The 22,204-nt window shown below is 49.5% G+C and overlaps 2 protein-coding genes and 1 pseudogene across 5 annotated transcripts; all 3 read left to right on the top strand.

The window, feature by feature from the left end:
- The first annotated feature begins 199 nt into the window (after positions 1-199).
- LOC107275841 (putative F-box protein At1g26515) lies at positions 200-1,645 on the top strand. The gene has a single exon (XM_066309804.1). The coding sequence runs from the start codon at positions 200-202 to the stop codon at positions 1,643-1,645; it is 1,446 nt and encodes a 481-aa protein (XP_066165901.1).
- Positions 1,646-10,366: 8,721 nt separating this feature from the next.
- On the top strand, positions 10,367-14,782 carry LOC9272075 (uncharacterized). 4 transcript variants are annotated; one of them, XM_066309622.1, is made up of 8 exons: positions 10,367-10,727; positions 10,809-10,869; positions 11,145-11,263; positions 11,385-11,516; positions 11,794-11,921; positions 12,162-12,302; positions 12,603-12,643; positions 13,828-14,782. In XM_066309622.1, exons 3-8 carry the CDS (start codon positions 11,191-11,193, stop codon positions 13,862-13,864), a joined length of 552 nt encoding a protein of 183 aa, XP_066165719.1. In that variant the 5' UTR covers positions 10,367-10,727; positions 10,809-10,869; positions 11,145-11,190; the 3' UTR covers positions 13,865-14,782. The 4 variants fall into 4 exon arrangements, with proteins under 4 accessions (XP_066165719.1, XP_025880990.1, XP_015634028.1 ...); XM_026025205.2 differs by having other exon boundaries at positions 11,785-11,921; XM_015778542.3 differs by lacking the exon at positions 10,809-10,869.
- On the top strand, positions 14,761-21,998 carry LOC136356210 (uncharacterized; annotated as a pseudogene).
- Positions 21,999-22,204: the final 206 nt, after the last annotated feature.

The following is a 22,204-nucleotide window of genomic DNA, read 5'->3' as shown; positions in this document are numbered from 1 at the left end:
ATAATCTCATCAATTAAAACCAGCGGTGAGTACGATATGTCAAAACAAGTTTGCGTCTACAAAGAATATTCAGGTCCCTACAACGTAACGCATGTTAACTCATACTAATTAATATAGTAATATTATCGGTATGTCGAACAGGTGCGCAACTAATCTGCTGTTAAATTGAGGCAAAAACATACGTATCGATTTGCACATCATGACGAATCCCACGCGCCGCAAGCACCGTCCGACGACCCGCCAGCGGCGCAAACACCGGCAGATCAATCCACCGCATCCGCCGGCCGCCGCCACCGACGACGCCGCCGCGATCCCAGAAGCTCCTGCGGTCGCCGCAGCCATCGGCATCCCCGACGACGTGTTTTTCTCCCACATCTTTGTGAACCTCCCCGTGAGATCCCTCTCGCGTTTCAGGGCGGTCTGCCGCTCGTGGCACGCCGCCGTCGACGACCCCGCCCTGGTCCGCCGCCACCTCGAGCTGTCGCGCGCGAGGCAGCCGCCAACGTCGTCCTTGCTCGCCGTCGCGAGCTCGGAGGATGTATGGGACGAAGCGCTCTCCGACTCCGACTCCGAGGTTGTCAGCTTCCACCGGCTAACGCTTACCCTGCGAGCGGCGGCGGCCGGACCGAGAGCGAGAGCGAGAGCGAGAGCGGCGGCGGCGGCTGTGGCGGCGCCGCCACACATCACCTCCGAGACTGATCCGATGCTACACAAGTCTATCCCTAACGGCGGCCGGATCGCACGCCGTATCATCCCCACCCACTGCGACGGCCTTGTCGCCGTCGCCACCTGCGGCGGGGCCACGTTCGTGTGCAACCCGGCCACCCAGGAGCTCGTCGTGTTGCCGCCCGGCACCAGCGGCCGCAGCCGCCGCGGCCCGTCCCCAGGGTCTACCGAATCGACGGCGGCGATCGGCTTCGATCCGTGGCGGAACAGGTACGTCGTCGCCAGATGCTTCTACTACCGCAAGTCCGGCAACCACTATCCGCCGGTCTACAACGTCGGGCACGAGATCTTCACGCTCGGCGGCGGCGCCGGCGACGGATGGCGGCGGACGCAGGACCCGCCGCGCGCCATCAGCCCCGACGGGAGACCCGCCGCCTGCACGCGCGGCGGCGGGGCCTCCTTCTACTGGTTCATCGACGAGCATGAGCCGTGCGCGCTGCTGCGGTTCAGCCTGCGGGACGAGGCGTTCGACGTGGTCCCGTGCCCCCCGGGCTGCACGGCCTTCACGTACGACGACCGCCTGGCGGACCTCGCCGGCGAGCTGTGCTACGTGCATCGTGTCCGCACGGGGGTGGCCACCCACGAAGTTTGGATGGCGGCGGCGGCGGTCGACGACGACGAGCCGGAGTGGTGGCTGCGATACCGAGTGGACCTGTGGGGGTACGCGTGGGGCTTGGTCGCCGGCGAACGCTGGTTCCACAGCTTCGGCGCCACGGCCGGCGATGACGGCGTGGACGAGGAGGCGACGTTGGTGACCATGTTGTACAAGGAGCTGTGCTGGCACAGGGAGCGGAGCAAACCGGTGGTGAAAGACGTGAACGTGCGAGGGAGCCGGTACAGCTGTGAGCCGACTCCGACTATACACCATGTCATCCGTTACGTGGAGAGCCTCGTCTCCATTACAGCACCTAACTACTGAACACGTGAACCGTCATGGATGATGGAACTATATATCTCTATCTCTTCTTCTCTAGTGTTATAAAAATATAAAAATTAAAGATATTTTTACCAATACTTTGGTAGATCACTCGTGTTTGAGTCGGTTTTTAAGTTTATTCACTTTTGGAAATACATATATGTGTTTTAAGTCCGTTTTTAAGTTCGTTTATTTTTTGAGATACAAAATACGTCTATATAAGAAATCACTTTAAAAAAAACTCGCGTGCTAACTTGAAACGTTTTTGGAAATATAAAATGAGTCGTATAAGAAATCATTTTTAAAAAAACTTGCATGCTAACTTGAGATGAGAGTCGGACTCCTAGTTACAACTCATAATTTTCTAAAAAAATATATCCAAGAGAGTTGTCACAATGATTTTCACCCTAACTAAACCGTATAACAATAATAATGAGACTAAAATAGCCTTTACCTGTCGCAACACACGGGCATTTTTTCTAGTATATGTATATGTGTGTATATATACACTACTCCCTCCATTTCATATTATAAATCATTTGATTTTTTTTCCTAGTCAAACTTTTCTAAATTTGATCAAGTTTATATAAAAATATAGTTGAATTTTTCAACATAAAACAAACATATTATCAAAATATATTCAATGTTAAATTTAATAAAATTGATTTGATATTATAAGCCATTTGATTTTTTTTCTTAGTTAAAGATTATAAAAAAGTCCAGGGCACCAAATTAGTTTTATTAGTTTTACATCGAATATATTTAAATGAAATGTTTGCTTTACATTGAAGATTTTGATAAAACATAGAATAATATATCGAGTAGTATTACAGTTTTTTTCCCTGAAAAAAAGTATTATATTTTTTTTGGTTTTTATTGGTATGTGTGGGATGAGTGAAAAATAGACTTAATTTAGAACGGATAAGTCACCCGGTGCCTCCTCGTCCATCGTGCCACCCGTCACCCGCTCACGCTCCCGCTCGGAGAAAGAGAGAGAGGAGAGGAGAGGAAGATAAAGAGAGGGAGAGGAGAGAATGAGAGAGTGCACACGGTGAGAGAGAGAAAGAGGACAGGAGAATAAGAGAAATAGAGAGAGGGGAGAGGTGAAGTGGAAAATTTTGAAGTGTTGAGAGGGAAAAGAGAAAGGAGGGGAGAAAATATCTATGTAAAAGAGGATGGGTACTTTTGTAGGCGGACCACGTAAGATCCGCATGTAAAAATTTATTTTTGCATGTGGCCCTTTAAGCGGATCGCTTTGAAAAATATACTCGTTTTTCCATGCAACTTTTTAAGTTAAATTGATGGGAAAATGGATTTCTACATGTGAGTTTCTTAATAAGCCGTATGTGAAAATAGAACTTAATTTTTACCGACACGACTAGTTACGGCCCGCTTGTAATCTATAGGGGTCATCATATAGAAAAAAAATCGTTTTTTATAGTGTTTTCGAAACTGTGTGAGCCATTGATTTCTGATCCGACAGTGGGGTTCCGCTGCTAAAGTTGTCGTCTTAACTACAGCAGCATTGTACTCGATTGAGCGACGTAATACGTCGCCCGATGATCAATCGATCGAGAAGTGTCCGAAAATGCTTTACAACGGACGTTCGATACGACGAAAAAATTCGGATGTACCACCGAGTGCAAGCGTCAACCACCCATTCTTCTCTCTTTCTCTCCCCTCAACACCGTAGCACTGCATCTCACTCGCGTCTTGCCCCCTTCTTCACCGGACGCAGGCCTCGCCTCCTCCTCCTGCCGCCGCGCCTTCCCCCTCGCCCTCTACTTCGGCCGACGCCGCCTCCCCTCCTCCTCCTCCGGACGCCGTGCCGCCCCTCCTCCTACTTCGGCTGTCACTCCTCTTTCCCCATCGGCGGCGGCGCTCCTACGGTTGGGCATGGCCGACGAGCTTTCCGTCCTCTTCGCTGGATGGGGTGGAACGTGTAGGGCGACGAGCTTGGGGGGCGGATCTCGCGGCGTCGGCTCTCCCCCCACCGGCGTCCCCTCCCAAATCGAGGCGGTAGGGCGACGTGCTCTCCTGTGGCGGCGCAAATCGGCTGCAGCCAGCGCGGGTCCTATCTCGCTCTACAGATCCGGCCAGACGTAGAGCGGTGGCGGTGGCAGTAGGGGTGTTCGCTCGCCGAAGCCACGCCGCGCGAGGACGGTGGCCGGAGTTGAGGGTGGTGGCTGGAGTTGAAGAAGACGAAGGTGGGTTTAGTTTTGTGTTGCACTTTGTGTATTAAGGTGTTTTATTTTGTTTTGATTCGATGTTGCACATATTGATTTTTCATGTTGCAATCGATATGTTTCGATTGAATTCGGTTGAAACACTTTCGTCGATGCGATGAAACATTTTTCCCTGGTTGATGAAACATCTGAACATTTTTCAGTGAAACATTTTGCAACAACCGTCTGATATTTCAGTTTTTTATATTTTTTGTTGCACTTTATTGTATTAAGGTGTTTCATTCCATTTTTGACTTGATGTTTGCATGAATTGATTTCTTGGTGTTACAATCCGCCAGTCCATATTGTTGAATATTGCATTTGGATTAAACAATTTTCCTCAAATGCTGAAACATTTTTCTCTGGGAGTGAAACATCTAAAACATTTTCATTGAAACATTTTTTTCTGAGAGATGAAACATGTGAAATATTCCTCGATAACACGGTGCAACACCGTCCGACAATTTGCACCAGATCGGACGTCCGATCCATAGCAGCCTCTAGAAGTGTCCTTGAATAAGTCCATCGTCTGCGGCGCGCAATGAACTAATTAACGTACCTCTCCGGGCAGAGTGGTTTACAAGATGTGCCACTTCATAACCAGTGCCCCTCTCTCCCAGGCGTCGACGTGTCGTTGGCCGTTTGCTACAGTGCTACTACATGCATATCACCACATATGCACTGTGTTTCTCGGCTACATACGTCCCCATTGTTCATCTTTTTTTAAAAAAAAAAATTCACCCACAAAATCTCTAATTTTATTAGGTACAAGTATTATTTTTTTTATCTTTTATGTTAGTGGTAGTTGAGTCTTATATTTAAAAGAGTAAATTTCCCTTAACTCTTACTTTTATCTAAAATTCACCCCAAACTTTGAAATCAGGTATCCAACACCCCTGAGCTATTAAAACCGTTTAATCTATCCCCTCTTCATGACTAGTCGGTTTTCGCCTACGTGACAACTAACAAGACATTCTACTCAGTGAAAAAATATATCTAAAAAACATGGGGTCCTTTTGTTAGTCAAGCTTTTGCCTTTCTCCTCTTTCACTACTAGAAAAATGATTTTTCATGGCGTTGGTATATGATTTTCGCTGGCGGAAAAATACTAAAACCGCCAGCAAAATTGTAACGACGGGGTAAGGGGCACCGACCGCCAGCGAAAATGGATCTTCGCTAGCGGCCGCGTTATACCAGCCACCAGCGAAGATATGTCTATGTTTGCTGGCGGTCACTTAGGTACGCCGCCAGCGAAGATGGATAATTTTCGCTGGCGGTTGTGTTATACAGACCGGTAGGGAAAATACAATTATTTTTTCTGGCAGCCCACTTTTTTCGCTGGCGGTAGAAGGACCGCTTGCATAGATGGACCACCATCTATTAATATGAAGCACACGGCCCACCACCACCACCAGTCCACCACCCACCCGCCCCCTCTCTCGAGCTCCCCTCCCTCCCTTCTCTCCCTCGCGTCTCTCCTCCCTCTCTTCTTCACCGCCGCCGGCTGCCGTCGCCACCCCACCCCCACCGGCTGCCGTCGCCATCCATCCTCATCAACCAGCTCCTCCCACCCCACAGTTGGCTCCTCTCCTCTACTCTCTCCTCCTCCCACCCCACTGTCAGCGGCAGCGGTTTCGGCATGGCGACGACGACGCGAAGCGGGCACGCAGCGGCGACGGTAGGCGGGTGGGTGACGGCAGCGGGAGGCGGCTCGGCGAGCTCGGGCACAGCGGTGGCTCTCGGGCGCGGGCGCAGCGGCTCTCGGGAGCGGGCAGCGGCTCGCGGGGAGGCCGGATTCGCCGCTGCGGGGGCCGCGGGGAGGCCGGATCCACCGCCACCGTCGACCGTGCTCCCGCGGCTAGATTTGATTTTTTTTTTCTTTTTCTTTTTGCATGTTGTTCCAGATGATGCACATGTTTTGATCTGTTAAATCATGTTTCATCTGTGTAAATAATGTTTGATCGCTGATGATTATTTTGTATTTCGTGTTTGAATTTGGAAATGAGGAGTGAATCTAGATGTGGATTTGAAATTTGAAATTAATGAATCAATGGGCGGCTGCATGGGTATTTTCGCTGGCGGCTGGGCAGCTGCATGCGTGTTTTTTTTGTTCACCAAATAGATTTTCGCTGGCGGCCTTCTTAAGCCAACGCCAGCGAAAATGGATTTTTGCTGGCGGCTGGCTTAAGATTATAGGATCGAATCACAAGAACTAAGCCAACCAGAGGGGGGTGAATGGTTGGTATACCCAAAAACCAAAAACTTTTAACGGAAATAAAAGTTACCCTCGAAATCGATGGATCGCGGTCTGACCGAAGTAGTTGTACCGGTCTAACCGCCTGGAACACGCCGGTCTGACCGAGATCGAACTCCAGTCGAACCACCGAGATCACCTGCCGCTGCCTGCCTGCGCCGCCGGTCTGATCGTCCTAGCGCCGCCGGTCTGACCGCCAGTATATCGCCGGTTAGACCGTCGTAACCCGGTGAAACACAAATCGAAGAACTCTCAAAGTAGATGACAACTTTATTACTTCTCTCTGTGTTTACAAAGTGCACCAACAGCACTCCTTACAAAAATCTCGACTAAACTCGAAACCCTAACTAAACTTGCAACTCAATTGCTCTCAAAAGCGATACCGGGAAGCCTCACGCTCCCCCTCTATTTATACATGAGGTAGACAGCCTAAAGCCACGAACCAAACTCATACTAAGAGTCCTAAACACCTTAGGAAACCCTCTAGTATAAGAAACAAACTTAACATAACCAATTGTACCAAATTTGAACTCCTTCCAAATTCGACTCCGCATCCCACACGCACACAATACCTCCATCGTATGCCATATGGAATCACCATCAACCACGTGCATCAACTCTAGCCTTAGTATCCCGCATGATATCTGACCACCACGGACATCGTCTTACCACCAAGCCAACTCCTGGTCCAACACCGCAAATACTCTCCCGAGGCATCGAGTCACGTACACATGAAACAAACAAAGAAACCATATTCCGAGACCAAGCTATCTCCAACTTGACTCATTGTTAGCAAACAACAGTATTACATACGTATAGTATCCGTCTAGAAGCCATAACCATGAAACAATCACAGATATCCAAAGAAATAACCTGAAACCGAAACCGACACAGCGTCGGCTTGTCAGACCGCGGGCAAGCTGGTCTGACCGCTCACATAGCGCCGGTCTGACCGGCAACTACCGCCCGGTCTGACCGGTCCCGACAAACCAGTAAACCCTGTTCATCTCCTGAAAATTGATTATCTCCAAAACCACTTCGACGATAATCTCCATATATCAAAACCGATAATCACAGATGCCAATTGTTCATCACAGAATAAAAATCAAAACACACGTTGATCTTACAAAGATGACCACCAGCAAAAATAGATTTTTACTGGTGGTCAATAACCGCTAGCGTAGATCTTGATCTTCACTGGCCTTTGCTTTGTGGCGGCTGCAAATTCCGCCAGCAAAAATCCAAAATGGCCGTCACGAAAAATGGTTTTCGTAGTAGTGTTTCTCTCTTCCTCTCAATCTCTCCTCTCCCCGAGCTAGAAATGCAAAGGACCACCGCCACCAAATCCCCCCTGTGCTGTGGAGCACCGTTTTCGAGGGCCACCTCTGTCGGAATCCTCTCCATGGAGCGCCGTAGCCAAGCGCACCAACCCCACCCCCCCCCCCCAAAAAAAAACACAGGGACACCACCGCCATCGACGAGGGACAGAAGGCAACGTGGGCTGGGAGGCAGAGTTTGAGCTCTCACTAGCGCCGATCTCATGGCAAAGAGATGGCCATTGCTTCCTACTCAACTGAGCTCAAGCTCCATGCCGACAGCCACCTCCAGCGTCCTCCCCGAGCGAGCTCCACCTCCATCCTCCTTCGCTATCATTGCGCCCACGCACCTCATCCCCCTATTGTCGTCCGTACCAGATTTGGTTGAAGGAGGCATAAGCTCTGGCCGAGGGTGGTAGCCGACGAGGTTGTGGTCGACACCGGCAGCGCGAGCTCTACATCTACAGCCACCTTGTCGCTGTCTCCATGCCAAAGCCATTGCATTCGTCCCGGTGGAGCTTGGCTGTAGCTATTTAGCAAAGGCCGGAATTTAATTCCATTATCTAAAACAAATTCGTCCAGGTGGAGCGAGCTCACCGCTTGAGGAGGATCTGGAGAGCAACCTCTCCCACTTGATCGTTGAGAAGCGTGGTGACAAAGGGGAGCTCCGGGCTCACATCGATGGTGGAACTTGGGTAGGAGGGGATGGCTGAGGCCTCATGGATGAGAGAATCAAAGAACCGTCATCCTTGTCTTCTCTAACCTCGTCCAACAGGGCAGGCTTCATTTCGAGATCGCCGCCGATCCCCTCTTCTCCTGAGCTCACTAGCTCAGGCAAAAGGGTGGGCTCCCTATCAAGCTTATCACCGATTCCATCTTCTCCGAGTTCGGCGAGTGGGTGGACTTTCATCTGTCATGGCTTCCTCGAGAGCCTATAGAGGGAGGGAGGGGAGAGAGGAGAAAGAAGATAGCGTACTGATAGGTGGGACCCCCTCTCACGCCATGCTGACGTGGCATCCTAAGGTACCAATACCAAAGTAAAAACCACCGAGGGGTAAAGTGAATGGTATTAAAAGTTTGAGGTGCCAAATACCCGGTTTTAGAGTTTGGGGTTTTATTTTAGACAAAGCGAAGACTTTAGAATAGATTTTTCCCTTTTTTAAAATGGAGGAAATATTTTTCTTTTTTGAGAAACACAGTACAAATGCAGTCGCTTATAACGCGCGCACACTTTCCCATATAAGCACACACATATGAGCACACACGTACACCCTATCTCTATGCGCACCTCTGGAATTTGAAGCGACTGAGATAATTATGTTATTAAATTTAACACTCCATCCTTAAGTTCGATATATAAATATATCAACTGAAAAAAACTATAGATCAATTTGTTCTTTTGTTTCTCAATTATTATGCAAACGATCAAAATATATTTTTACATGTAGCAGCCGACAGCCTATGAAAGAGCAGGGTTAAAAATTTTGATCATTTCGGCCCCTCCATACGATATTACTTCGGCCGAAATGATAGATGAGGTAGTCGGCCAGCTGCTCCGGGCATCGTCACTATTGATCAAGGATTCAGAAGCTGGTTCGCATGCATGCACATGCACACACACATGACATCAGTTGTACATGCTAAGACTGGCTGGTTGTACTGGTCTCTCTGATTTGTGGGCCCCGAATTTTTGTGGGGCCCTGCGCTGACGCTCCGTTGGCACACCCTCCTCGACGGGACGCATATATATATATATATACACACACTAACTCATATGTCCTGTAATATGTTCCGATTTAAATAAACCGGTACTTGTGATGATGCTGATTCCTACATGTCATTTGGTGCTTCGCAGGCTTGCAGCCGTGTGGCTCTGCAAGCCTGGAACAAAGAGCAGGTACAATAGCAGATTATTAGCCAGCTATAAATATATTTAATGAGATAAAAGTTGAGAGAGAAAAGCAACGGGTTACAGATTTGTAGCCAGCTACTGCACGGACTCCAAGACGCAATGTGTGTATGATAGATGGAACCATATATTAATAGTATAGTAAACAACTATTATATGAATTGGCTATTAGATTGGCTATAGATGAATTGGAGCTAGTAGTGGGCTATACTATTAAACTTGCTCTTAGCCAACTACTAGCTCTAATTCATCTATAGCCAATCTAACAGCTTACTCATACAAGAGTTACATACTACACTATTAATACCTGGTCCCGCCTGTCATACACACATTGTGTCTTGGAGTAATGCTACAGCTGGCTATAAATCTGTAGCCCGCTGCTCTTCTCTCTCTTCATTTATCTTCTTAAAATATATTTACAGCTGGCTTATAGTCTACTATTGTACCTGCTCTAATGCGGCCGATTGATTAAGGATATCGATTATTTGGGGCGGCGTGAATCCCAGAATCCCAGGGCATGCTGGACGGCCTACGTGATGGGGAAAGTGTACGTGCATGCCATCAATCTTGGTTCCTAGCTGCTCGTGAACTGCCTGCCCGGCCCGGGCACCGTTGGCCGGTTGCTGCTGGATGCTTGTCACCAGACGTGTATTCTGGGCTATTTTAATTTATCAGCGAGACTGCGACAGATATGAGCAGTATCTTTTGGTCCATTGAGGAATTAACAATTATATTTGTACATGCAATGAAACATGCATGTCATACAATGTGAAATTGAGGTAACATATCATACAGTGAAACATGTCATATAAGGTAAAAGGCTGCACAACCAAAAAAAAACTGCATCATATCATATAAAATCTATAGTTTTTGCCGTTGCAACCACAGCCGTCCGGCACTGTACGCTACTGTTTTACTGTTTCACTGTTGCATTATGCCAGGAGCCGTTTGATTGTTTGCTTGACTGGATCCGGCCGTTCGTTTTTTCCTTCTTTACAGCCTACCAGTATCGTTCGCAGCGACTCCGCCGCCGCAGCTTCTAGGTCTCGATTCCCCATCTGCTCCCGCGGCTTCCTTGGCATCTCCGCCGTCGTCGCTCCCCCGTGGGTTTTCACTGCTCGCCTTTCCCCTCACCAGATCGACATATCCCTTTCACCCTCGCAGAAATTGTCGCCGTCGTTTCTTCCTAGGTTGTTATTGTCTCTCTATCCCATCGAGCTGAAATCACTGCAATCGTTGATTCCACTGCGGTCGTCCTCAGCCATCGGCCCGCCGTTCTATCAACAGCTGCCGGCGTCCGTGTCCATCGGCCGGGCGCACCGTCCCCAACGGAATCGACGGCCGCCCGCGGCTGCAGGTGCTCCCTCCCCTTCACCGATAGGTGCGTATGCTTCGCCGCCGGTCCATCTCTCTCATCTCTGACCTCTGAGTGCTTGGCTAGCTTACCATGTTCTTACTGTAGTTTGAACATAGGCCAAACTATGTTTCGTGCTCAGCCATAGGCCATCTGCTCGGCGGTAATGGTGGGTGCCCATTGTGAGGTTCCATTGCATCATATGGTGAAGTTACTTGGTTAGGGTGTTGATGTTTATTGTGTTTTCAGATGATTCTGAAATATTGGTTATCATGTTTTATTTATCTTGATTATACTGTGTTGCTTTTGTCTTTGCATTCTTTGGTTAGGAATGAAATGCTTGCTGCTTAGCTGCTAATGTATGGTTTATTTTAGGCTCAAGGGGATTTACTGATATTACATCTATGCTTACATTAGCTATCCGCTGATTATGCTATGTTTCAGGCCATGTTTATCTGTGCTTCCGGAACAATTTAGCCATGTTTTTCACATGGATACTACAATGTCTAAATCTTCTAAGGCATTCCTGCTTCATGCAAGTCGTAAACGGAGTCACAGTCATGGTATGACAAATTTTAGAGCTTATATGTTTTTTATTTTGTTGTGTGTACTAATTCTCTATGACTTCCACTTTTGGTGGATTAAGCTCAGGCAAAATGTCTATACTGGCTTTGTTGTTTACAGATGTTGGATGCAGTAGTGACGCCTGCATATCATCAGATGGCACACCGCCATTTGACAACAACAGCTTCCCTTTAGGCTTTCTTTCAGTTCATGCGCGTTTGGTGCAGCGCCGTCCATCTGTCCAAGCTGCCGGTATAGTCCATGAAGAATTACATCAACATTTAATTCAGAACACTGTGAAATGCATTTACTTAACAATAATTTTTGTTACAGCAGCATTTAATTGAAAACACTGTGAGATGCATTTAGCTGACGATAATTTTTGCTTCATAATTTCATATTGTTTATGCGGATACCCCCCTTTCCTATCTAACATGTATATAGCATCTGAAACTAATTGAGATATCATTTACTATACGTAATGATGCATTTATATTTTTGCCTTCCTTCTAAATTAGAGTTGTTCCAGCACTATGTCGAGTCTTGCTTCCTCTCAGCAAGAGTATACGGTGCAGAACATCGATGATTGCTTTCCTACAAGTTTCCATTTGCCATCTACATGTTCTGTTCGACGACATTTGTCTATTCAACCTCCTGGTAAGAGTACACCATATACCCGCTTTGTAATTTCAGTTTTTGTTTTTACCTTTGTTGGTGCCCATTGATATGCTTGCCTATGCGATTATCGCGTACTGCAAACTCCTTATTTTAGATGTTGTGTTCCTATTTCATCGATCTTCCTTAATTTGTGAGATGAGCTTATGTGGTGTTTATTCTATTAGTTGCATGCTTTATAATTATAGGATTCCTAATCCTACCATTCTACTACTTTATTAGAGCTACAGGAGCTCCATAGTGCACCTGTTACTTGACGATGCCGGAAGCGTTCGCTGCTGGCTACCAACAGTGACTTTCCCACCGATTTCCAGCACTCATCTGCCTGTCGTGTGCACGCTCGCCTATTACGGCAGCCTCATGGTATATTTGTTGTTCTGTTTTTTTAATAAATAATTATCTTTACACATTCCGTATAAGCTTGCCTACCGTGTGACATGTACAAAATCAGACATAGTAGATCCATAAGTTTCCATTGCTAATTCATACAAACAACCAAATTGCACTACTATCCATACTTCTTTACTGCTCACCTTTCTTGCATGAGGTGCTTATGTTATTGTTATGATTTTTCGTTAGAATATCTACGACCAGATACTGCTATATCTCCTATCTTACTGCTTATGTTTCCTTACCTTATTTCTTCGTACTTGATTTATATAGGCCTGTGCTGGAACATTCCTTCATCCTTTTTCATCAAGCTGGTAAGCATCTTTACATCTAAAAAGGCCATCCAACTATGCAGTTACCAAATATGTTAGTCTTACTTTAAGTACCACAAATGTTAGTGTTCCAACTGAACAAATTTTTGGTATATGCATCACTAGCACTTCTTTTTATGCCTCCCTTTTGTATAAGTCTTTATCAATTAAGCAATGCTCTGCTCAGATTTTACCGGTTTAATTAGTCATGTGCATCTTCGTGTCCTAATTCAGGTTTAGCTTTCTTGCTTACCATTATTATAATTATTTACACAATGCCATGCAACATGCTCCTTTGAAAGTGTATTTTATACAGTGACTAATTTTAATGATGTCGTTCTAGCTCTGTAACTCGAAAATGTTAATTGTAATGATGCCTCACTTCAAAAGCTCTGCTTCCAACAGTACATAACATAATGAATTGGTATTTGTATTTTTGGTAGGACCATCTTTTCCTATGCTCAATTATCCATATGCAGTTTTTACTGATTTAATTAGACCATAGTTACCTTCACTATGCCAATAATTTATATAACACATAGTCTCTGCAATACTTTAACAGGCAGACATAGTTAGTATAAATTGGATGGTATTGGGCATATAGCTTCCTTTTCGTTTTGCTTTCAGCTTTATTATGCACATTGCAGTGAAATCATGTGCTGCACTTTTACCAATGCTGAAAAAAGACCATTCAACATTGTTTCAAAGGTCAACTGTACTAGCTTCGATCCTTGCACTGAAAGCTCAAATCTTATGTGTTACTAAATGGTTTTTTTCCCAGTTGAATTATAAATTTTCATGTGCTTCAGTCATTCACATGTTAGCCTTCAACTTGCTGGATTGAAATAGAATGGAGATATGGATAGTGACTATAGCATGGGAAATGTACCTCCCTGCTATTTAAAGTACTAAATAATTGGATCTAGATTTCAGGGGCGCTGTAGTTTCAGTTTCTCTAAGACAAAATGGAAATGGAAATTGATTTCAATGCAGACACTGGCCTGCAGATGATATGTATTTAGTTCGGTTGCTTCAACATGCAGTTAGACCAGAGTTGCATTAATCTTCATGTTCTTTTATGACCAGTTCAATGATTTGTATGCAGCCTTCAGCAATTGGCTCCTTCCCAATACATTTTAAGTTAACTTCTGGAATGAGATTACTCATGATTAATCTGCTCTATACAGGAATATTGGTTCAAAGAAGAACAAGATACCAGATTGACTGCTGCATTGTGCCCATGCGATGAATTGTACTCGCTGGCCGTTTAGATCAAGCAGTACGTGTGCCTATTTAAACTATCATGCTGTTTTGGTGTCCTTTGTATTTTTATTGGGTTCATACAATAGTCACTATTTAAGTTGCAACTCTGGAGGTCCGAAGAGTTTATTATGTTGTCTATGCTCCTGCGGCGAAGCGCGGGCTCCCTACTAGTTAAGTAGATGAATCTCGTCGAAATAAAGAAAGGGAAACTAAGTCGTTGCTGATGACGGGCACAAACTGTTTAAGCACAAACTTGGGATAATAGAAGGGATCGTCGACGAATAGCAAATCGATCGGCCGCCCGAGATGTTCAAATTACAGAGGTTCGACGTCCGTAGAAAAAGTGATATATACACATCGTCGCTTTGAGGTTTTATTAAGTATAAGCAGTACGGGATCCATGCACAAGGATAGAATTCAATTTGCAGTGATCAGAATCACCAGTAGTTGCAGTAGTCAACAGCCCTGGTTGTAGTATTTACGATTACAGTGCGATCCGGGCGGTGGAACACTGTACTGACTGCCCGGAAGGCAGGACTGGATGCAACCCTGGCGATCCGGATTCAGCGCGCTCGGAGCTACGTAGTGGCTGGTCGCCTGCAAGACGCGCCTCTGCACCCTGTCCAGCTCCGCCGGCAGCGGCTCCGGCTCCACCGTGTCGTCCAGCCTCCTCATCCACGCCGCCGCGGCCTCACGGCCAGCCGGCGCCGCCGCGGCCTCGTCGGCCAGGAGGACGACGAGGACAAGGAGGAGGAGCCACGCCGCTGAAAAAGCGGCAACCACCGACGCCTTGTTGATCATGATGCCCTTCTTGTAGGCCGCCATGGACGCACGCACGCACGAACGGACGGATCGAGATGGACTAGTATGGTGGGTGGCGACGTCGCGTAGTCACAAGCTAGCTAGCGCGCGCACCGGCGGATTTTATAAGGGGGCACCGACGCCGGCGCCGGCCGTGCGCGGCGTGCCACCGTACCGTCGCCAGATCGCGATGTGCCACCGTCGCTTTTGTTCGATGCGACCCGTGAGTGAGCAGGCTGGCCCCGTCCGTCGGCGAGCGACATGTCGGCCCGATGGCCCGCTTATATAATGCAAGGGCCCTCATGCACGCATGTCTTTTACTTTTAAATTTTTTATTAAAACTAGAAAAAATATCCGTGCGTTGTAACGGGTGAAGTCTATTTTAATCTTATTATTGTTATATGATTTAGCTAAGATGAAATTTACTGTGGGAGTTCGCTTGGATATATATATTTTTAGAAAATGATAAGCTGTAGTTAGGAGTCCGATTGTCTCAGGTTAGTATGCAAGTTTTTTTAAACATATTCCTTATATAATTCCTTCTGTATTACCAAAAGTGAACGATCTTAAAAAACCGACTCAAATACGGATATGTATTTCCAAAAGGAAATGAACTTAAAAACCGACTGATACACGGATGATGTACCAAAATACTGGCAAAAACATCATCAATTTTTATAATAAGTAGAGAAGAGATATAGATTAAAATCAAAAACATAAAATTAAAATCGACTCAATCACTCAAACACGGATGATGAACCGCGGAAACATCTTCAATTTTTATAACCGACTCAAACACGGATGACGGGCCGCAGAAACATCTTCAATTTTTATAATAGTAAAGATATTTAAAAAATAATTTTTATTTTAAAAATTTACAAATCTAGATGTTTCACACTCTTGTGGAGGAGATCTACAACGTTGTAGTCTCTCTGTCCTATAATATAAGAGATTTCATGTGAATGTGACATCATTGTACATGAATCTGGACACACCATCTGTTCAGATTCATTGTATTAGGATGTGTCACATCTATCTTTAATCTCTTATATTATGGGATGGAGGGAGTAGTTAACAACTTTTTTTTATCTTAGATCGTTTAGATGTCTAAATATTCATTACAAAATATAAAACCAATTTTAACAAAATCTCATATCTATATTTCAAATGATATTGGATGGAGATGAACTTTATATAAAAATTATAGATCTTGATGATATCTACAACTTTGTAGTTTATTACTTTTCCATTTAAAATCATTTCGAGTGTCTGATAAGCATTACTATTTTTAATCAATTAAAACGAACAGAAAAGATTTGAACACAATTAAAAACTTTGTATTTAGATTCCTTAACACCCTCTGGAAGGACGATATTTTTTTTTAAAAAAAGCCCTCTTAGAGGGCGTGGGGCGTCTAGATTTTTAAATATTTTAAACGAATATTTTTTAAAAAATATTTTAATAAAAAATATAAAAATAAGAAAAAATTGTTATGTTGCCCGATTGAAGTGCTCATCTCGCGTATAGCTACTAAGGGTCTTTTTGGGAGAATTTATATTGGCTGCAGCTTCCCACAAAATCTTCAGCTCCCTCAAACAGTCCAGATTGTTACTTAGATTTTTACAATATGTAGATGTAGATCGTGGAAAATAAACTAGATCTTGTTTGGGAGAGTTTAAGATTTTTAAGCTGAAAAATGAACTAGAGGCTGAAAAACCCCTCCTCCATCTCTAAGCCCTCTCGGAAGTGCCAACCAGATTTCACAACTACAGCTTTTAAGAATCTGGATAAAAAGCTACAGCTGTTAGAAGCTTCTCAAACATACCCCTAGAAACCATGAGCTAGAAAACCTAACTACTTTAGATTCTTAAAAGATGACTACCAACCAGCAGAATTTTAGAATTTTAACCTCCCTAAAAAGACCTAAATTGCCATAAGCAATGGTTAGAATTTTTTTTGTTAGGTCTAATTTCTGACTAAGTTGATATTCTTCTAATCACATTGATTTTAATTTGTTTTAGATTGATCACTATATCCATCATGTTTGTGGATCTATCGGCTAAATAGGTTTCTCTTATTACCTTCAATTTTATATTGTCTTGGTTCGGTCCGATCTATTAGATTGCTATTTGTCGACGTTTGATGTCTCGACTACGGTATTTGGACAGTATGGGGATCGTTGGTGCTAGGATATACGCGAGACTGAGGTAAAAGAGATGGACACAGGGATTTTTATACAGGTTCGGGCCCCTGAGTAGTCAGGTAATAACCCTACATCCTGTTGGCCGAAGACGGTATTGCTCTTATTCACCATAATCACACCAGTACAATATGTGGGCAGCCTATCTAACTGTTGTCGACATGTTGGTCTGAAGGTCTGACTCGTAGTCGACAACAGGGTAGCCTTCCTCCTCGGATCCGTGCCCGGTGAGATCAGAGATAGCGCTTTCGTATCTCCTGACGGTATCAAGAGACACCGTAGGTGACGGAGCGTGGGGGCTCCTCACCGGGAGACCGCGCAGGCCTCCCTTTGCCGGTTCGGCCGGGGGCCCTGAGTGAGGTTCTAAGCTCCTAGCCTGTGGAAAGTTCGCGAGAGTGGAAACACACAAGACACGGGCGATGTATACAGGTTCGGGCCGCTGAGAAGCGTAATACCCTACTCCTGTGTTTTGGTGGATCTGTGTATGAAGAAGCTACAAAGTGTGAGCCAGCCCTCGATCGTTCTGGGATCGTTTCCTCTTCTCTCTAAGTGGGCAAGGTCCTCCTTTTATATCTCAAGGGGATACCACATGCACCATCTCTCCCTCTCTTTCTTTTGTGTGGGGACTCATCCTCTCTTCCCTCCAACTTGACTTCTCTTCATTAATGGACGGAGATTTGTATGGCTGCCGTCCGAATGACCTTCTGATGGGACGGCCCATACCTACCTCCACTTCCGCCGGAAGCAGGCGCGACATGGGAACGTGGCTGTCTGCTGACGACATGACCATTGTCAGACCGGTCATAAATCGGTCATTCTTGTCCACCACGTGTCAGTTTAACAATCTGCATGTTCGCCCCTCTTCATACAATGTCTTGCTTGTAATGGTTAGGATGAAGCCTGGTATATATCTGACCGGGACCAACGTGCCATCTCCAGGAGCTAACACGCCGGCTCCGGCTAGGGACGAGTGCTTGGAGGCTCTCATCCTGACGGGATGGGACGAGGCGTGCGTCAGACCGCCTGTCGCCACCTAACCCACGATCTGATCGGTCTGTGACTGGTCACAGACCGGATAAACGAGTGCGCTGCACTGCGTTACATGCGGCGTGACGCGCTCGTCCAAACCGCAATAAATGTGGTTAGGTGAGCCCCGCTATGCTCACCTACCCCATATACGCGGCGCAAAACCCACAAGGGATCGGGGCGCCTCGGCCCTCGGGGCCGAGACGGGAGCGGTCCGACCCCTCGGGGAGACAAAGAGAAGGGCGGCCGTATCACCCTCGGGCCCGCCCCCCCCCCCCCCCCGAGGGGGTTAGGCCACGTGGGTGATCGTGTCTGCCTCAAGTCTCTAAGTCATGATACTCCCGGTCCCATGTCACCGACAGTAGCCCCCGGCGTTATGCCAGGGCGATCGCCCTCCTCGAGGGAAGCGGTCGGGCGTGACGCCACTTCCTAAGGCCTGGTGACAGGTGGGGCCGGTCTAAAAATCAGGACAAGCCGGTTCGTTTTTCCTGGAGATATGGTGATGGCGCTTCGGTCGGCGAGCGTAATTAACGCGCGCACGAGATGTTCCATCTCGACTGGCACAGCCGCATATCCACCTCATGCACCGCAAACGGGTGAATGGGATTAGTGGAAGCGTGGGCGCGAGAAACGAGGGGGCAAGATAGTGGGCGCGAGAAACGAGGAGCCGGGCACAGCGTTGGCAAGGGTATAAAGTCGCCGAGGAAGAGATTTGCTTCCTTCCTCTCGCCATTATTCCCCTTGTCTTCGCCGCTTGCGCCCTAACTCCTTGTTTCCTGTGCCCTACCTTCGCCACACGCGCTCGCTCTCAAACATCTCTTCTTCCAGCGTCATGGCACGGGGCTCCGCTCCGCTTGACGGTAGCGTGCTGCCGCCTTCCCGCATCGTGAGCGAGAGACAGGCCGGGCTGCCGCGCCGCTTCATGCCGGAATCTGCCACCGGCCGGGAGATAGTCTCGCTGGGCGAGGGATGCCCGGCGCCACGCTACCCGGGGCGGTCCGTCTTCTTCCTCCCTTTTGCTATGGCAGGGCTGGTTCCGCCATTTTCTTCTTTCTTCATGGATGTTCTGGAGTTTTACGATCTCCAGATGGCGCACCTCACCCCCAACGCGGTAATGACATTGGCCATCTTCGCGCACCTGTGCGAGATGTTCATCGGGGTGCGCCCATCCCTTCGGCTGTTCCGGTGGTTCTTCACCGTACAGCCGGTGTCGCCGCCGTCGGTGGTCGGTGGTTGCTACTTCCAGCCGCGGGGGCCGGTGCTGAACCGCTACATTCCCTGCTTCCTCCGCAAGAAGTGGGATGACTGGAAGAGCGACTGGTTCTACACCCCCCTCGCCGACGAAGCGCGCCTCCGACTTCCGAGCCAGCCTCCAGCGCAGGCCTCTAACTGGCGGGCGCCGGTAGATCTGGGAGATGGCTACGACGCCGTCCTCGACCGCCTGGCGGGCCTGCGATCCCAGGGGCTCACAGGGGCCATGGTGTTCGGCGACTATCTTCGTCGCCGGATCGCGCCACTCCAGCGGCGCGCCCGGGGCGCCTGGGAGTACACCGGGTCCGAGGACTGTATGAGGACCCACCAGGGGGTCAGATGGGACTGGGCTCCTGAGGACTTCAAGATAGTGGTCCAACGGGTGCTGAATCTCAGCTCCGTGGAGGCATCCCTAATTCCTCAAGGAGTCCTCCCCCTCTACAGCGATCCAGACCGCGCCTTCATCCTGACCATCATGCAGGCGGTCGGGGTGTCGAAGGAGCGGGCTCCTCGAGGCCACGATGGCGCGGGCGGGAGCCGCAGGGGGGAACAATCTACCCCGGGAGGGGGTCGTGCTTCTGGGCCCCGCGACGGGGGCCCGGGGAGCGGCCGCCCTGCCGACGCCCGGGGGAAGAGGAAGCAGGAAGGAACCCCTCCCCCATCTCCTCCCCGAGGGGGCGGGGCGGCGCGTGCCAGCAGCAGGCGCCCGGAGGGGGCCACGCCGACGTCGCAGCCCGAGGGGGAGCGGAAGAAGAAACGGCTCCGCAAGATGGGGGGGACAGAACCATCCCGGGGAAACCTTATTTCCCCTCTAAGGTGGTCGTTTAACCGACCCCCTCGCAGGTTCGTCCCACGCCCATCGTGGCCGTATTCATTCCCTCAACGCGAGTTTTCACTCATCCATCTTGTTTGTCTTCTGGTCTTTCTTCTGTTTCAGCGAGATCCCGTCGCGTCCCTCCCGCCATTCCAAGTCCGGCCAGTCTGAGGCCGAGGACCCGGCGATCACAGAGGCTCGGAGGCGGGAATCTGACCGGCGAGAAGCCGCGGATCGCCTACGGGAAGCCGGGGAGGCCGCCCAGGTGGCCGTCCGAGCTCGCCAAGCTGAAGAAGCCGCTCGGGAGGAGGCCAGACTTCGCCAGGCCGAGGCGGCGACGACTTCCGAGGCAGCTCGCGACGAGGCCGCGGGCGCATCGCTTGGGCCCACTCCCTCGGGCGACGCTCAGGACAAGCCAGGTCCGGGGGACATCCCTGAGTCCGGCACGTCCGTCGGCGGGCCGAGCCGCGCGGCATCCTCACCGAGGCGGCTCTTCCCCACGCCTTCCGTTGCTCCACTGAGCACAGAACCCCTTCTGCAGGCCTTGGCCGTCGCAAACACTACGGTGTTGGACGGGTTAAGTGCCCAGGTGGAGGCCCTGCAAGCAGAGCGGGCGGAGCTTGACGCCGCATGGGCGCGTGTCGAAGAGGGGCGACGCTCGTTGGAGGCCATGGTGGAGGTGGGCCGCAAGGCACACCGCCGGCACGTCTCAGAGCTCGAAGCCCGTCGGAAGGTGCTGGGGGAGATCGCCAAGGAGGTGGAGGAGGAGCGGGGGGCTGCCCTCATCGCCACCACCGTGATGAACGAGGCGCAGGACACCCTCCGCCTTCAATACGGGAGCTGGGAGGCGGAGCTAGGGAAAAAGCTCGACGCCGCCCGGGGGGTCATTGACGCTGCCGCTGCCCGAGAACGGCGGGCGGCGGAGACCGAGGTGGCATCCCGGCGGCGCGAAGAAGCCCTTGAGGCCCGTGCCATGGCGCTGGAAGAGCGTGCCTGCGCCGTGGAGAGGGACCTGGCGGATCGCGAGGCCGCCGTTGCTATTCGGGAGGTCACACTGGCAGTGCACGAAGCCGCCTGTGCCGAAGAAGAGTCCGCGCTCCGCCTCCGCGAGGACGCGCTCACCGAGCGGGAGCGAGCTCTCGAGGAGGCCGAGGCCGCGGTGCAACGGCTGGCGGACAGCCTGTCCCTCCGCGAGGCTGCGCAAGAGGAACAAGCGCGTCGCAATCTGGAAAGTGCCCGCGCCGAGAGGGCCGCACTGAACCAGCGGGCCGCTGAACTCGAGGCGCAGGCAAGGGAGCTGGATGCAAGGGCGCGTAGCGGCGGGGCGGCCACGGGCGACAGCGACTTAGCCGCCCGCCTCGCAGCTGCCGAACACACCATCGCGGATCTGCAGGGCGCGCTGGATTCGTCCACCGGGGAGGTCGAGGCCCTTCGCCTGGCAGGCGAGATAGGGCCCAGCATGCTTCGCGACGCCGTATCCCGTTTAGACCGCGCCGGCCGGCAGGCGGGCCTCTGGGGCGGGCGGACTGCGAAGTACGCCGCCAACCAGGGGGGCCTCGCCCAGCGCCTCTCGGAGATAGCCGGGACTCTCCAACGGCTCCCCGAGGAGCTCGAGAGGACGATTAAGTCATCCTCGAGGGACCTCGCCCGAGGAGCGGTGGAGCTCGTACTGGCGAGTTACCAAGCCAGGGATCCCGACTTCTCCCCATGGACGGCGCTGGACGAGTTCCCTCCCGGGACTGAGGATGGCGCGCGCGCGTAGGTCCAGGACGCCGCCGACCATATCGTCCACAGCTTCGAGGGTTCGGCCCCTCGGCTAGCGTTCGCCCTCAACTCCGACGAGGAGGACGATGACGGCGGAGTGGGCGACAGTGGCGACGAGGCTGGCGACCCGGGTGCATCGGAGTGAGCCCCCAGGCCCCCGCCAATCTTTAAATAGTTTCTTCTTTTCTTCTTCCGAGGCCTTCGGGCCCCCTTCTTGTATAGACTAATTTAATCTGCAATCAAATAAAGAGGAAAATTTTTTGTGTCAATTCTATTTGTTGTGTGTATGAGACGAGGATGTCTGTGCCGCGGTCCTTTTGTGTCTTGGCTTGAACAAGGGCTCGTGCCCAGGTTCTAGTCCTCAGATGGCTCGGGTCGGGGCTAGTGCCTGGGGAGATCCACATGTCGAGACTGGCCAGGCCGGGAACGTGGTGACCGAGGGTTA

This window comes from Oryza sativa, chromosome 4, assembly GCF_034140825.1.
Source record: "Oryza sativa Japonica Group chromosome 4, ASM3414082v1".
Classification (NCBI taxonomy): domain Eukaryota; kingdom Viridiplantae; phylum Streptophyta; class Magnoliopsida; order Poales; family Poaceae; genus Oryza; species Oryza sativa.
Note: the sequence above shows the minus strand (reverse complement) of the source record. Positions and strands in the feature narration are given on the sequence as shown.

Bases quoted from the DNA above. Each gene is read 5' to 3' on its own strand.
- LOC107275841 (XM_066309804.1), top strand. From the start codon at position 200: ATGACGAATCCCACGCGCCGCAAGCACCGTCCGACGACCCGCCAGCGG.
- LOC9272075 (XM_026025204.2), top strand. From the start codon at position 11,191: ATGGATACTACAATGTCTAAATCTTCTAAGGCATTCCTGCTTCATGCA. The intron at 11,517-11,784 runs GTATAGTCCATG...TCTAAATTAGAG, and splicing joins TCCATCTGTCCAAGCTGCCG to TTGTTCCAGCACTATGTCGA. The intron at 12,303-12,602 runs GTATATTTGTTG...TGATTTATATAG, and splicing joins CCTATTACGGCAGCCTCATG to GCCTGTGCTGGAACATTCCT.